Source organism: Medicago truncatula, chromosome 5 (assembly GCF_003473485.1).
Source record: "Medicago truncatula cultivar Jemalong A17 chromosome 5, MtrunA17r5.0-ANR, whole genome shotgun sequence".
In the NCBI taxonomy this organism is placed as follows: domain Eukaryota; kingdom Viridiplantae; phylum Streptophyta; class Magnoliopsida; order Fabales; family Fabaceae; genus Medicago; species Medicago truncatula.
In genome coordinates, this window is record NC_053046.1 from 473,941 (window position 1) to 490,329 (window position 16,389).

Sequence of the window (16,389 nt, forward strand, 5' to 3'; positions counted from 1 at the left end):
TTTATGGGTTATTGGCACAATAATGGACAATGGGCCTATTTTAAAACGAAAATCACCAAGGCCCAACAAAAACATTCTATTGGAAACCCCGTGTACATATTTCTGACTCTGCAAAAAGCCAAAACATTAAGTATTATTTGGTTAAATAAATTTGGTAAAATAATTGTGACCTCCTGAATCATGTTCTCAGAACTTAAAGCATTGATACAATAATGTTTTGTTTTATTAAAAAATATGAATTCTACATGAGTTTATTTGTAAAGAGGTACCAAAAGTAACGATGAAAAACTTTTAGGGGACTAAAAATTGAAAAAAAAAATTAGAGGGATTAAAACAAAAAGTTTGTATATTTATAGAGGAAAAGAAAAATTAACCCTATTTTAAAATATGGTTAAACCGGAAATTTTCAATTATAATGGTTGCTCCAATCCTAAAAATATGATTTAACCATCTAGCAGCAAGTTGAGTTAATTTATCACTTCATCTTCTCACACTGATACGTACAACCAACATTAAATACCAAAAATGTCCTAGTTCAGTATTAAATCATAAAGTGGCACAATTTGGAATTAATAATGTCTCATGATTTGAAGAAGAAGAATCCACCAAAAATAGTCGAAGCAAAAAAAAAAAAAAATTCGGACCAAAGCCAATAGTACTTTTTTTAAATGGGGTTGTGGTTCACAGTTTAGTACTCTAATAATTCATTCTGAATTGCAATACCAAACAAAGCCAATGCAACCTGTTTGACCTGCAGCTGCAGGCAAAAAAACAATTTTCCCATGGTGGGAAAGGATTGGATCTTCCCATGGTAAATGTCACCAAAAACAAACCGTATACAATAATAATAAGTATGTGTGGAATTTAGCATGGGAAAGGCTAGTTTTTTCCACCATGAAAAAGCTTTTTTCTGACCAATAGATCTAGTGAAGAACACGTCTTTATCATGGACTGTCAGCATTAAATCTAACTAAGGCACCTACCTCCCTCTTCCGCTACAAAAACACGTGTGTATTGTTTTCTTGTTTTTGGGTTGTGTTTAAAGTTACCAATTCTTAATTGAAACAAACCGTGATAAAATCTAAATTTATTAACATGGGGGCACCCTATATTAAAATTAAAGTTAATAAATATCAATTTTTTAAGAACTTGATTATGTATCATGTATTAAAAAAAAATCACCATTTTTTGTTAAGGTTTCAAGATCAATACTAAAAGAAGAATCAAATGATTTTTCTTAATGTTTCTTTTTATTCCAGTCTTGGATCTAGATGTTAAAAGATTGAATTGAGGTTGTGTTGTTTCTGATTTTTGTTTTTGTCTTGGGGAAAAGCCGCCGTTGGGTTGAGGAAGCAGATCGGCTGTGGTGGCGCTGACAAGAGAAAGAGGGAGAGACAGCGGTAGCCGGTAGTGATGATGGTGAAAGGAAGAAGAAGGAGCGTTGTATGCAGTTTGAATCAAAAGGAGTTTGTTTTGATCGCTAAACAGAACAAGAACAACAACAAATTCGGTGAGGTGGTGGTGGTGGGGCAAGGAGGAAGATGAGTGGTTAGATATAATACTGACAGTCCATGATAAAGACGTGTTCTTCACTAGATCTAATGGTAAGAATTTTTTTTCCCATGGTGGAAAAAACTAGCCTTTCCCATGCTAAACTCCACTGTATGTAGTCCCTATGAACTTAGCTCATTTGGTAAGGGGTAATGCACAATATGTGTAGGAGCTAGGGTTCGAACCCTAGATACTTCATTTATTCATTTTAAGAAAAGATCCTAAAATACAAGTCAATACTAAGTTCCTTATAAGAAAAAATAAAGTCTATACTAAGTAATAAGTATTTTACACTATCGGATTATCCAATTTTGAGATGTAATTTTTATTTTTTAAAGTTCGAATCTGAATGTATAAAAAATTTAAAGTAGGTATTTTACATTCAATTTTCTATAAAAAAATTTATGTGTATGTTTTGTAGTACATGAAAAATTAAATTCGGATGAATTAATTATAACTACAATTGGATTATTTGAACAATAATTTTGAGTCCAAACATTAATTTTAAAATTAGAAGTTTCAATTTCTAACTCCACGTAGAAACAATTCTAAAATAGAGGAATTAAACATGTTGAAACTAATTCTACACCACTAAAATCAAGCTAGACTTTTCCAAAATTGAAACTAAACATGCATAATTTTAGGTCAGCAATTTACATATTTTTTTTATGTGTTAACCTGGAGGAAGTAAACATTAGCAATTTGAAGTTGGACTGAGAAGTAAGTAAAATTTAACAAAAAATTCTTTAAAAAAGTAAGTAAAGTGTGGTCAATAATTGTTTGACTTAAAAATTGAACTCGAGTTCTTCCAAATGATTCATCCTTTGGTTGAACTCATTAACTATTTTAGTCCAATCACTTGTTTTTTTTTACACATTTAGATTAAGGCTTAAACACACTATTCATCCCTTGAGTTTGCTAACGTAGCGATTTTGGTTCCCTTTTAAAAAATATGGCAAAAGTAACCCTCATGTTTAGGGAAATATGCCTTTTTGACCTATAATATAAGAGAAATATGTTCTTTTGACCCCTTATCTTTACAAAAAGTTGCGATTATGACCTTCTTTTTTAGACACGTGGCGTCTTTTCAACAATTTTTGGACCAAAAGGGCCAAACTTGCTATTTTTTTTTGTTAGAGGGTCAAAATCGCAACTTTTTAAAAGTTAAGGTGTCAAAAGTGTGTTTAAGCCTTAGATTAATCAATAAAAACTGATTAAATAAAAAAAGTTTAATTTTTATGCTTTCTACAATTATTTATTTTAAGAGATAACCATCATTTTGATCCCTGAATAGTCCATCAATGTATCAAAATTTTGAAATAGTATCTGATTGTGACTATGTTAGTTAAAATAGTCCCTTACGTTAAAAAGTTTTGTTAATATAGTCACATTAGTCCCTCAATATACTTACTTATTACCATATAAGTCCTTATAAGTATTTACTTACCGTCAAGAGTTAATGTCAACATTGATGAACTATTTTTTTTAACGTCCGAGATTATTTTGACAAACGAAGTGGATAATTAGGGACTGTTTTAAATTTTTGATATATAAAGGAACCATCGTGGATACTCTTTACACAATCAAGGACCAAAGTGACTATTATCCTATTATTTTAAACATGCATCCCATGATGTATTACCACATCAATAAATAAATATGATGACTCATGTTTTTATATTCACTTAATTAATATGACAACTCATCATTTTCCTTGGAGAGAGGTTTAAGACAAAATGACTCTCTTTCACCTTTTCTCTTTTTGTTGGTTGCAGAGGGGTTGAATGTTATGACGAAAGTCATGGCTGAAGCCAACATTTTTCACAGGGTAGAATGTTGGGGCGCATAACCTATCAATAATTTCTCATCTTCAATTTGCTGATGATATGTTATTGTTAGGGGTCCAAAGTTGGGCTAATGTTCGCACTCTGCATGCTGTTCTGGAGCTTTTTGAGGCAATGTCGGGTTTGAAGGTTAATTTTTATAAGAGCATGTTGGTTGGGGTCAATATTTCAGACTCTTGGTTAAATGAAGCAGCCACTATTTTGAATTGTAAAGTGAATAAAATTCCTTTCATGTATCTGTTCTTTCCTATTTATGTTTTGGAAGCCGGTATTGACTCACATTAAAAGTAGATTGTCTAGTGGAAGTGTAGATTTATTTCTTTTGGTGGTCGCCTGGTTCTCCAAAAGTCTGTATTGTCTTCCTTGTCTGTTTATGCTCTTTCCTTCTTCAAAGAAATTAAAAGGCAATGCAATATCATAATAAACACTTACTTGATCTTGGGGTTGTAATTGACGCTGATCGACTTAAGTTTGGAGAAAATCGCAAGAATGGAGATCAAACGCGCGACAATAGAGTTTCAAAAATTCCTATGACATAATGATGTTGTTCAGTTTTTACAACATAACCTAAGGTGATTTAAGTCACGTCGATTATACACCTACGTGAATTAAGTCACGTAGGTGTATAATTTTCAGGAGCAGGTGGGGGGATTATGTTCATTACTTCAAAATGTGACTTTGCAGGTTGAAAAGGAGGACAAATGGCTATATAATTTGGAAAAATCTAACGTTTACGCTGTTAGGAGTGCTTATAATTTTCAGTTTGCTCAACTTGCTGTTGGTCCCCTGTTGGATGTGACGATGCTTTGGCAAAAAATACTCCTCTGAAGGTTGTTGTGTTTGCTTGGCATCTGTTTCAGAATAGATTGCCAACCAAAGATAACTTGTTTCGTCGTGGTGTTATAAATAATAATTATTGTCTGTGTGTTTCTGGATGCAGTTCCCTGAAAAATGTGAATCACTTATTTTTACATCGCTCTTTCTTTGGGGCGGTTTGGTCTCATATTACTCGGTGGGTTGGGTTTTCAATGGTCGCCCCTTTTGAGATATTAGATCATTGCACTCAGTTCAGTTTTGATGGTGGTGATTCTCAGGTTCAGCACACTTTTTTGAACGTAATTTGGTTTGCTACAGTGTGAGAAATATGAAAAGAAAAAAATAACAGAATTTTTGACGTAGTTGTTATTCCTTTCACTTTTCTCTTTTGCTTTTCCTTTTCTTTTTCTAGGTTGTAAATACTGTACAGATTTTTATGTCTTTCCTGGTCATACCTTGTGCAAGGATCGACATGTTGTGTTGATAATATATTTCATTTTAACTTCTTGAAATAAAAAATAAAAAAATCATGTAGGGGTATTTTTGGAAGAGCAATTTTCATTTCATATGAATGTAACATAGGTATTTGTTGTCAATCAATCACCAAGAATCCAATTTAGCCTTCTGCGACACCACCACCAAGAAGACGATGGTGTTTTCAGAGGAAGAAATAACGCGACTATACAGAATCCGCAAAACAGTGATGCAAATGCTCAAAGACCGGAACTACCTCGTCGGTGATTTCGAACTCAACATGTCCAAACACGATTTCAAAGACAAATACGGCGAGAATATGAAAAGAGAAGATCTCGTTATTAACAAAACCAAAAAAGATAAACCTTCTGATCAGATCTATGTCTTCTTCCCTGAAGAAGCCAAAGTCGGTGTGAAAACAATGAAGACCTACACCAACCGAATGAATTCTGAGAATGTTTATAGAGCTATTCTTGTTTGTCAAACCAGTCTTACTCCCTTTGCCAAAACTTGTGTTTCTGAAATTGCTTCCAAATTTCACTTGGAAGTTTTTCAGGTATTTTTTTTGTAGTTTTATAAACCCTAATTTGAGAAAATGAGTTAATTGAATGTAATTATGTGTCCGTGTCAGTGTGCGTCTAATCCGAGAGGTGTCTGTGTGTGTAGGAGGCAGAGTTGCTGGTTAATATAAAAGAGCATGTGCTTGTGCCTGAACATCAGATTCTCAATGACACCGAGAAGAAAACCTTGCTTGAGAGATACACTGTCAAGGAAACTCAGGTCAGTGTATTTTGTTTTGTTCAGTATGGGATTACGGCCCGATTTTGATAAACAACTTATTTGCAGTTTATAACATAAGCTCATTTCATGATAAGCACTTATATATAAGCTATTTCTATGACAAAAGATAAAATAAAGTTAAATTGTTTTTGTATAAGCTGTTTACATAAGCTATTTCTAGGACAGTGTGCAAATGTAAACTATTAGGGTTTTGTTTGTGGTCTGCACCAAGAAGTAGTAGACGATGTTGGATGTTATTCATAGTAGTAGCTGATGATAGCATTTTGTGTAATTGTTTATTTCCTTTCTTTTAGTGCTTTTGTTGATTTGGAAAATTGTGTGTTAATTTTAAAGTTAAGTCAGCTTAAATCATTTTGCCTATTCCCCTCCGTGCTGGTCATCTCGTTCATCCTTTTGGATGTTTCCGCTGATCATCTTAATTATCTTCCCCTGCTCATTCTTTCGAAGATTTCCTTTGATCATCTTAATTCTTAAATAGTCTCATTTGGATGATTATTCGAGGTTAGTGTTGCAGATTTTGAGCAGTGTACCCTGCATGCAACACTAAGCTTCCTTGCCAATTAAGTCAAGGAACATTTGAATACTAAAATAATCGAGTGTTTAAACTTAGATTTGGTACAACAGATATTGAATTTAAGTACTGCACTTAGAATTTGTCGAGGCAGCTAAAGATTTAAGAGGAAATCAGATGATATAGGAAGCCTAGAAATTGAAGTAATTTTGGCAGTACTATTAACTAAAAGTGGTGACGGATCTAAAGTTGAATGTTGTGTATAATCCTAGAAAATGTAATTGATTTATCTAGGCATTTGAAGATTTATTCTCAGGTTAGTTTGATACTGACATTTCTAAACGACTGACTACTTCAAATATAACTGCATTATTTGTCCCTCGCTCTCAAGTCTCGCTTGTCTGATTTCGCACAAGTTCAAACATATGAAGTCCTTTGTAATTAAAGCCACTAGGTGGAACTATTATGCCTTTAGCTGAACACCAAAAATAAGGTAAGGAAGGCGGTTTTTATCATACAAGGGCCAGCAGCACATGCTTATCCCAACCATTTGCCTCTAATCAAATACAATGAATAACAGTAATCACAGAAAACTGCTATGAAGCATTGCCTTTTGCGATGTGCTATATCAATAGTTGATCTCTCTGTACATATGTTGCCGTCTGGCTCCGTCCACTCAACTGAAGAGATACAATTAGGAGATGCTAGGACCATTTCCTCTTCTCTCAGTCGAACCTGTTTAGAAGCATTTCTTAGTAAATTTTTCTTCTTTAAAGTGAGCAAACTTGAGCACCGAAAGTAAGAATATGCAAGTATGCAACACTAGAAGTCCATTTCTGCCGAGATGCGTTAATCCGACAATTAGCACCCTTTTCCAATACAGATGCGTTAAAGTGAGTTAACTTGGTAAATCAACATAATATCAGCATGATGAAAGAAAAAGAAGTAAACATACAATGCATAAATGATTACATTAAATGAAAGACAAACGACACTCTCAAAGCAAAATTGCATAAGTGACTACATAAACATGTCAGAAAGATGCAATCAAAAGTATCTTTAAATTTTTAATAGAGTACTAACTATTAATATGAATCATTGATAGTCCCGAGTATAGGCGGGTTTGTGTCCTGTCATTTCAGACACAGACATTCGTACAACACGTCTGAAAAGTATCTGGAGCTTTTTTTACTTTGTTTCAACAATTACAGTGAAAATGGACATGGCTATGTTTTTTCCTTAAAAAATCATTAGCAAAAAAGCTTTTCAAAGTAATATAATAGTATTTCAATTAGGAATTTGAAATGTTTTCACACACATATCTTTCTTTCCTAGTTTCACGATGATAAAATAGAATCTAGTTTGTGATTCTGGTTTAGATTTCAATGGAATCAAGCAAGCAGGAAAAGTAAAACAAGCATCCATTGTATTTATTGCAAATAGAATTTCTTCATTGTTTATTTCTTAGTGTTAGTTTTAATGATTTTTACTTTTGTCATTAAATTGTCCTTGGAGATTTTAAATCTTTTTAGGTTGGTAAATGTCAAGTTCTTTTGGTGAAGATGTATTTGTTAGTGTTCACTCCTTCATTCTTTGTCTAATAGATGTATTAGTCTTGTTTGCAAATTGTCTTGTATTTGTTTTTTGTAAATATTGCATTCTACTTCATATATTTCTGCTGATACTGACATTGTTCATTATATCTTAATATTTATGGGCTTTTTCTCAGCTACCTAGAATCCAGGTAACGGATCCTGTTGCAAGATATTATGGCCTGAAGCGTGGACAAGTTGTTAAGATAATCCGGCCAAGTGAGACTGCTGGAAGATATGTTACATACCGATTTGTTGTATAAGGATTTTCTTGCCTACCGATATTTATGATAAGCTCGAGCAATAATTATACAGCCTTTTTTTGTAATGGGTGACAATAACTACATTTCAGCAGGGGTTTATTTATTTTATGTCAGCCCTCCTGTTCCTAGGGAACGATGCCCTGGTAATTTGGAGTTCGGGATGAAATGTGTAAGCCGCATGAAATATGTTTAAAATTGTGTTAATGTGTACCGAGAGTCTGAGACAATTTTTTTTCTTTTTTTGAACAATTGTGAATTCACACTTCTATAAGTTCCCTGCTCAACTTGTTAATCTAAACTCATTTTCATTTCCACTGGAACTAAACTCCTGGGACAATCTTTAATTCGTTTAGTTCTTTATGTTACATGGTCAAGTTTTTATGTAAAAAACCCTCATCTGTTAAATCCTTGGTTTGGTACTAGATTTCATGTAAATCCATGGTTTAGTACTAGATTTCATGTTAGATAACCTACAGGAACCAGATCAATTATTATTATTGAGGCTTGAATTGATGATATTTACTAACTAGTATGGGAAGTTGAAAAAGCTACTCATTGTATATCTGTTAGTCTAATCAAAACTTTTTTTATACTAAATTAAGTCTATTATACTATTTGGTAAGAATGGTTGATTAGGGGTATACGTTTCTTATGTTGTACCATTTTCTTTGTTTCTTCTGTCTGTGTAGAGAAAAATTATAATGCAACATCTTTAGTAGTTTTTATAAATGTTCTATAGTTTTGGCTTATAATAATAATAATAATCAGTAACTGATACGATCGACTAGCATATTTCATTTTGATGTTCTTAAATTTCTATACTCAAGCATGTGTATTAGATGAAACAAAACAATGAATACACACATTGGATATCTTAGCAAGAAAAACAAAATAGGGGTCAAAATAACACAACCACTGCTATAGACTCCATCAAATTTAGAAGCAAATGATTATCCAATAAACTTTATCAACAAATACAAATAAATACATAAATAAATAAATAATCATTTTGTTACCAATAAATAAAGAATCGTTTTCAGAAAAAAAGATCAAATCCCATATCTATCGAGGGAAAAATTGACTCTTAGTTAAGTCATTGATTGAGGATGCCGTGGAGTTACTGATAAATTGGCCAGAACTAGACTCTGTTGTTGGTATGTTTAACTTCATATCTCTATCCATGGAAAATGCTGGCTCTAGAGGAAGTGGCAATTCAACTAAAAGACTACTGAGATATGAAACAGCTTGTGCCATTGTAGGTCTATCATCAGGATTTTCTTGAACACATAATAAACCAAGCTGAATGCATTTAATAACTTCACTATGAGAAAACATGTCTTTTAGAATAGGGTCCAACATTTCTAATGGCGTTTGATTCCTCCATAGTCTCCAAGCCTGCATGAATTTCTCAAATTTAGGATTTCAAATCATTGTTTTCTAACTTGTTACTAAATATATGGTTATGTACATAAGCATCAATAAAAGGAAATTATATGGGATTACAATACTCACAGTTCTTAGGATATCCTCAAAATCGTGTGATTGAATGGGACGACTATTTCTCTTTCCACTAACTATCTCAAGAATTATAACTCCAAAACTGAACACATCGGATTTCTCAGAAAATTGTCCGTGCATTGCATATTCCGGAGACATATAACCACTATAAGAAAAATATTGATATTAGTTCTTTGTTGAAAATTAAGGGCATGTTTACTCGATGAAAATATTTTTTGTTTTGAATTTCTAAAACATATGTTTATTTTAACATACTAATAAAAAGATGAAAGTCTCTTGAAGTGAACCTTGTGATAAAAATAACTTACTATGTTCCCACAATTCTATTTGTACTGCTTCCTTGTTCTTGATCGATTGCAACTATTCTTGCCAAACCAAAATCTGATATTTTTGGATTCATTTTGTCATCTAACAATACATTGCTAGGTTTGAGATCTCGATGTATGACTTTAAGTCTTGAATACTCATGTAAGTAAAGAATTCCTCGTGCAATTCCTCCAATAATTTTATAACGCTCAAACCAATGTAGCACTCTATGCTTTTTGGAATCTACAAATTAATAATAGGGCATTTGGTTAAGAAATGTGTAGTTTTAACGAAATTTGAGAAAGACAACATATATTTTTAAAAAATAATATGCTAAATTCCAATGCAAAGTAGAATCCTTACCAAATAGGAAATAATCAAGACTCTTATTAGGCACATATTCATATATAAGCATTTTTTCTCGTTCTTCCAAGCAGAATCCTAGTAAAGTCACCAAATTTCTATGTTGAAGCTTGGCTATTAGTAAAATTTCATTTTGAAATTCTATAGAACCTTGTCCTGAACTTCTTGAGAGTTTCTTTACTGCTATTTGTTGTCCATCAGAAAGAACACCCTGCAACAACAATCTACTGGTTAACACAAATTCAGTTGTTTGAACATTAAAATACTACTAATATAGTGTATGTGACACGTTATGCGTTTATTTCTATCTATTTCTTACTTTTTATTTTTTATGAATTTCACGTATTAAAAAAAATACACGCAAATTGAATGACACCGTATTTGACATCAAATTTTAACGTCAAAACATAATATCTCATTGGTTAACCATGAAAAAGCAAAGCATTTGCAAAGTGTAGGGAATTACCTTGTAGACAATACCAAATCCTCCTTTGCCTATCTCGTTCTCACTTGAAAATTTGTTGGTGGCAGCTTCAATTGTAGAAAACTTGAATTGTAAGGAGTCTAGTGTTTTAAGTTCATCCCCAACTGAACCAATTAACGTATATTTACAAGTTAGTATGGAAAGAAAAAACTTCAATTAATAATATAACAAGTAAAATAAGCAAAATGAAAATGGGATATTGCATAATTGTTTTTCCTTAAATATACATACAATTTTCCCTTAGCATTGTCCTACGTCTCTGCCTTGATCTTCTCCGTTTGTAATAGCAGCCTATAAAGAAAAGTAATACAGGAACAATGGCCAGGGAAATAATTATGACAATTGCTTTTGTTCCAACTCCATTTCTTCCTGCGTACAATATTTGATTGAGGTAATTATGTCAGTTGAAACCAAAGAGAAATTAAAGTAGTAACTTATGAAACACATATAAGACCTGTGATCCTTTTTATTACGGTTTGAATATAGTTTTTATTTATAATTTGGTATTTTATTTTGCACAAATTTAATCCTTATAAATATTGCTTTTATAATATTTTGAGAGAATTGATAACTTATACCTTTAGGGCACATGTTAAATAACCTAATAAAATGAAAATTTTATTTAAGAAATTGTACTAATTTATTCGTCTAGAGATTGAAAATTAATGTTTTATAATAAATATTTACCATTTATAAAATCGTTAACACATGTCTTAAGAACACAAATTAGCATGACATGATATTTTTTAGTCCTTCAATTTGTGGTATTTTTGAAACGTTTGGTCTTCGACAATGGCATGTGATGTGACATTAAATTCAACGAAATAGAAAATTCCAACCATATACTCCTTTGTATGCCCGGTAGTGATAAATGTTTGGATGTGTATATTCAAGTGATTGGGTTTGAAAGTTAAAACTCAAGGGGTAGGGGGCAACATTTTATTCAGTTTGGAGAGTTGGTCAAATGAAAAGAAAGGTATATCTCTTTCTCACAACTTTTTGACAACTTTCTTTCTCATACTCATATTATCCTATTATTATCTCTCTTTCTTTTTCTCTCTCCATTGTTTTTGATCAATGAAAAGAGAGAAAAAAGAAGTTGTCTCATATGATTGTTCAAATAACACTACTCTTCTTATTTATTTAGTTGGCCACAACTTGAAACCTCTTTAGTATCTTTGTTCTCTTTTCAAACATTCTAAATGGAGGAATATATTTCAAACAAAAGTTAACCACTGTTTGAAGGACTTTTTAAATCTTTTAGGTGACATTTAATATGGGAAAGACTGCTTGTTTCCCACCATAGGAAAGTTGTTTTTAAACCATCAGATTATATGATGAACATAGCTTTATGATAGACCACCTACACTAGATTTCTTCTGCAATCATATTCATCCTTTCACACACCTCAAAAACAATCTCAGTATCAGTGTTCCATTGTTATCGTTATTTTCTTCTCCAAATGTTCAACTAATCTCTCTTCAATAATGATTGTCATTTTTTTACAATAACATGTACCAATCTCTCTTCCTTTTTCCTTTTCTTGTTCTTCCTTCTTTATATGTACCAGTCTCTCTTCCTTCTTGTTTCTTCAATTGGAAAACCCACCAAAAACTTGTTTTATTTCCTTGTTCCATTCATTAATTCATAATTATGTTGGCTTATTTTATTTTTATAAAAGAAAATAATCATGAAGTCCACATGAACCCATATTCATATTGAACCCGTTGAACAATCCACACAATAATTAAATATCATTGAATAAAAAACAAGAGAGAACTCAAGAGTGAAGGGAGTGACTTGTGTAGATCTAAGTTAAAATTGAATTTTTGTTCCGAAAAACTAAAACTGAACTCATTCATTTTCCTATAATTTACAAACTGTGAGCTTTGTTAAGGAACACAAACTAAAATTAATGGTCAATTTAGAGAAAAATAGTGACCCATTTGTCACTGAAACTTGAATTAAAAAAATATAGAGAGAATAAAATGTTGAGAGCACTGTGTGATTCAAGGCTGTTGAAATAATATTCATAGTTGGTTTGATCTTGCAATTTAGGCAGCTGGTGGTGGGTGAGTGAGTTATGAAGGAGAGAGAAATGGCTGTTAGTTGAAGACAAAGTTGGAAAAGATATAGTGTGTGCAGATTATAATAAGATCAGTGGTCCTCTTTAATCTGATGGCTAAAAAATACTTTTCTATGGTGGGAAACGACTTCCCTTTCCCATATTAAATGCCACCAATCTTTTAAACCAATTTAAAAAATGATTAAATCATTCTAAAAAATAAACGTGCATAACAAAATTTACATTTTGTTTTGATTTTAGTTTATTGGTAGATCAGGGTCATAAATTCAATTTTGGATGCTCCGATTAGTTGAATTAATTTACGATTTTCCTGATTTTGTACTTTTTGAAATTATGATCACATTGAATTAATTCAACGAACACGGCATGCTTGTGGGTCTTCTTAATGTTTTTGTTTTTGTTTTTTTTCTTTTCTTGAGTGGTTTGTATCTTTTTAATATTATTAAAAAATATTGTGAGATAGAGAAAAAACATAGAAAAGTTTCACAAAAATGAATGTGAAACTCCCTTAATTTAAAAGTAAAAACTTCTCATGCACCAACAAAAGTGATGAATTAAACAGTTCCATAGTGCCTAATCTTTGATCATGTATATTAATTAATTAAACATTTAATATAATGCAATGAATATTAAAGTACCTGAAGAAGAAGAAGAAGAACCATATAAGTTGTAAAACGGGTAGAGTTGATATCTAACAATACAAGAAGCAAGCAAAGCACTTGCACCCTCTCGTCCACTGCAACACTTTGGCAATGTTCCAATCGCATTTCTTAAACAAATCTCACATTGAGAACTTGTCAAATCCGTACTACACTGTCCTGATCCATAAACCTTCATGCTTCTCGTCACTTCCACTTCTCCGGTACCAAATTTCTTCGCCGTCCTTGAATTCGCCGCCGTAACCACCAACTCATTCAACAACCCAAACACCGTTTCATTGAACCGTTCAAAGTCAACACCAGAAACATTTTTACCATTTTTAGGATTTAACCTAGGTTCAATACTGTAATATCTAAAAAATTTGTTAGTGTAACGAAGAAGACATTCTTCATACCAAATAATAGCTTCTGTTTGATTTGTACAACGTCGTTTGATCTGTGTAGCCGCGTCAGTAACACAGTTTTGACAAGTTGTTGTGTTGACATCACCACGACAGAGAAAGATTCCGTTAACAGCGTTGGTTGTTCCAAAACCCATGATGGTCATGTAGTAACCATCTTGTTGTTGAGAAGAGTTGGTTGAAAGAGAATTGAGGAGGACATTGAGGTTTGTAGATAGTGTGCTGTTTGGTGTGTATGTTGTGTTGTCGTTGCAGTAAGAGCCTAGATATGTTGGAGATGCTTCTGTTGCTAATAAGGTTAGATAGAGGATGGAAACTACGTACGACCAGATTTGTTTTGAGGAAGTAGTAATCATTATATTATATTGTAGTTTTCTTTTGTATGATCAATAAATTAAACTACAATATTTTCTTTCTATGGGATCATGATGATGATGATTCATTTCATAGGTTTATTAATTGTTAGCGGAGGAGGATATAGAAGAAGGGATTTGAGACACTTTTTTTTTTATTTTTAATTTGTCACAAGAAATACATTTAAGACACTTAACTTTTTAAGTTTGATCAGAAATAATTAAAGTAATAAATTAATAAACAATTTTTTCACGTGTTTTAACCTTGTAGTTGAATGAATCACGGCAAGTCGGCAACTAAGTCTACCTCTACGGCTCTACCCGAATTGTCAATAAAGGTCTCTTTAGAAGCAAGTAGTAAAATAGGATTTGTCAACAAAAAAAGTAAAATAAATTTAGGATAAAATTTTTACATGTAATTCTCTGAAACTATAATTAGCCCCTTCTTTTAGTTTTTGCTCCAAGTTTTTTTTTCTACATTAATTACCTCCCCGAAAATAATCTTTATTTGGGTAATAACAAATCCAAAATAGCATATTTGTTTTTTTCTTTCCAAATTAACTAATATTCCGCGCCTAAAGTGTAAGAGTTTGTTTGTTACATATTATAAAAAAGTGATATCAAAGTTCAACAATTAGAAATTTATTTTATAGATTTTTAAAAATAAGTTGTTTATCATAATTAAATCATTCTTTAAATAAAATACTTAAACCAATTTCACTTGAAAGCATATTTTTTTTTTATTTTTTTTTATTTTTTTTATTTTATATTCTCATTTATCATGATGAATAGATGAAAACTTGTTCACCGAAATAAAGGAAAATGGATTAAACTTTTTTTAAGAGGAGAGGAGATCAAAACTTGTATAGTTAATTAATTATTTTGTTTAAAAAATGATTTTATTTATAATATTTTTTTATTTTTTATTTTGTAAAAAAACCAACTTTAAAACAAATAGGCACTAATTGGTTGACTGATCAATTTTGATTGCTTAAGTATCAACTTCACTATAAGAACTGTACTAAAGTTGTCGTATAAAGCCAAGCAAAAATGTGTGGATTCTCGTTCTCGCTTTGAAAAGGTCTTTGTCACCTTATCTTCTAGTATAAGGTTCGTTTTTGCTAGGATGTAATTAAGTCATTATTTCAAATCCTTCTAGATTTACGAACATAATATATCTGTAATTGTAGTAGGGTCGAAGAGTGAAACTATTGAAGGATTCACTTTAGATCTACTTAGTACTTAAAAAAGAAATCTTTTATTATCTATTATAAGTAAAAAGGTCTCATATACAAACAAACAAAAATATCATATATATATATTTTTTTGAAGAAACAAAAATGGTATATATTAACAAAGATGGTAAAACTTCCTAAGTACAAGATGTACTAAGAAGTCACCCTTCAAAGAGTCAAACAAATGTAGTAATTACAATAAACCGGGTGCGTCGATACCTAAACAAAGCATAGGATCCGACCACCACCTTTGAGAACCGTACACAAATGTGGCTTTACTAGCTTTTAGCCACCATAAAGAGTGTAATTTTACTTTTTCTGATAAGCCTTCAATGGATGTTTGGGTATTATTAAAAAGTCTGTTGTTGCGTTCATTCCAAACCATCCACACACAAAGTAACCAAATGAGCTGCATAAAGGATCTACGCGCCCTCGTATGACCTGTACAAGTAATAAACTGAATAAAGTGGTCACTAAGATCATGGGGATCAGCTCCGGACACGCTAATCCACGCACGAATATGCTGCCAAACTGCGCCAAAAGTAGCACAATGAAGGAACAAGTGATTTGCGGTTTATGCAATACCGCATCCAGCCACACATCCCGCTGCCTCGACTGCCAGACACCGACGCCTCACAAGATTGGCTTTAGTTGGAAGCCTATCCCGAATCAAACGCCAAGCCAAAATGGAAACCTTCAAAGGAACCTGCTTATGCCAGACAAGGTCTCCGACACCAACAATTGGAGGATCGGCGACAGTAGTTAAAATTTGATAAGCCCCACGCACTGTGTAAACATCATCAGTGTTGGACTCCCAAAGCCACCTGTCAGAAATATCAGACTGCAAAACAACACCATTAAGTAATTGCCTACACTCCTCTACCAACTCCTCCTCCCACACCCACAAAGGTCTCCTCTAGTTCCACGCCCCTCCTCCACTCTCCCACCCAAGAGCAAACACATCTGCCACCGTACACAGTTTGTTATTCGTTAAGTCAAATAAACGTCTAAACCTTGTTCGAAGAGGGACATCACCAAGCCACCTGTCATACCAAAAGTAAGTAGACACGCCATTACCTACCCTTCTCGAAACCCGCTCCGCAAACCAACTCCCCTCAGCGTCACCCATCCC

The 16,389-nt window shown here is 32.6% G+C and overlaps 2 protein-coding genes across 2 annotated transcripts; one reads left to right on the forward strand and one right to left on the reverse strand.

The window, feature by feature from the left end:
* Positions 1 to 4,790: 4,790 nt before the first annotated feature.
* On the forward strand, positions 4,791 to 8,177 carry LOC11438657 (DNA-directed RNA polymerases II and IV subunit 5A). Its single transcript, XM_003610604.4, has 3 exons — positions 4,791 to 5,241; positions 5,352 to 5,465; positions 7,727 to 8,177. Exons 1-3 carry the CDS (start codon positions 4,861 to 4,863, stop codon positions 7,850 to 7,852), a joined length of 621 nt encoding a protein of 206 aa, XP_003610652.2. The 5' UTR covers positions 4,791 to 4,860; the 3' UTR covers positions 7,853 to 8,177.
* Positions 8,178 to 8,750: 573 nt separating this feature from the next.
* On the reverse strand, positions 8,751 to 14,166 carry LOC11439593 (putative receptor-like protein kinase At4g00960). The gene is made up of 7 exons (XM_003610605.3): positions 13,248 to 14,166; positions 10,755 to 10,892; positions 10,506 to 10,627; positions 10,040 to 10,250; positions 9,679 to 9,919; positions 9,365 to 9,515; positions 8,751 to 9,247 (listed from the first exon to the last, which is right to left on the reverse strand). The coding sequence occupies exons 1-7, from the start codon at positions 14,023 to 14,025 to the stop codon at positions 8,915 to 8,917; spliced, it is 1,974 nt and encodes a 657-aa protein (XP_003610653.1). The 5' UTR covers positions 14,026 to 14,166; the 3' UTR covers positions 8,751 to 8,914.
* Positions 14,167 to 16,389: the final 2,223 nt, after the last annotated feature.

Bases quoted from the DNA above. Each gene is read 5' to 3' on its own strand.
- LOC11439593 (XM_003610605.3), bottom strand. From the start codon at position 14,025: ATGATTACTACTTCCTCAAAACAAATCTGGTCGTACGTAGTTTCCATC. The intron at 10,628-10,754 runs GTATGTATATTT...TAATTGGTTCAG, and splicing joins GACAATGCTAAGGGAAAATT to TTGGGGATGAACTTAAAACA. The intron at 9,248-9,364 runs GTGAGTATTGTA...AAATTCATGCAG, and splicing joins TTGAGGATATCCTAAGAACT to GCTTGGAGACTATGGAGGAA.
- LOC11438657 (XM_003610604.4), top strand. From the start codon at position 4,861: ATGGTGTTTTCAGAGGAAGAAATAACGCGACTATACAGAATCCGCAAA. The intron at 5,242-5,351 runs GTATTTTTTTTG...CTGTGTGTGTAG, and splicing joins TTCACTTGGAAGTTTTTCAG to GAGGCAGAGTTGCTGGTTAA. The intron at 5,466-7,726 runs GTCAGTGTATTT...GCTTTTTCTCAG, and splicing joins ACACTGTCAAGGAAACTCAG to CTACCTAGAATCCAGGTAAC.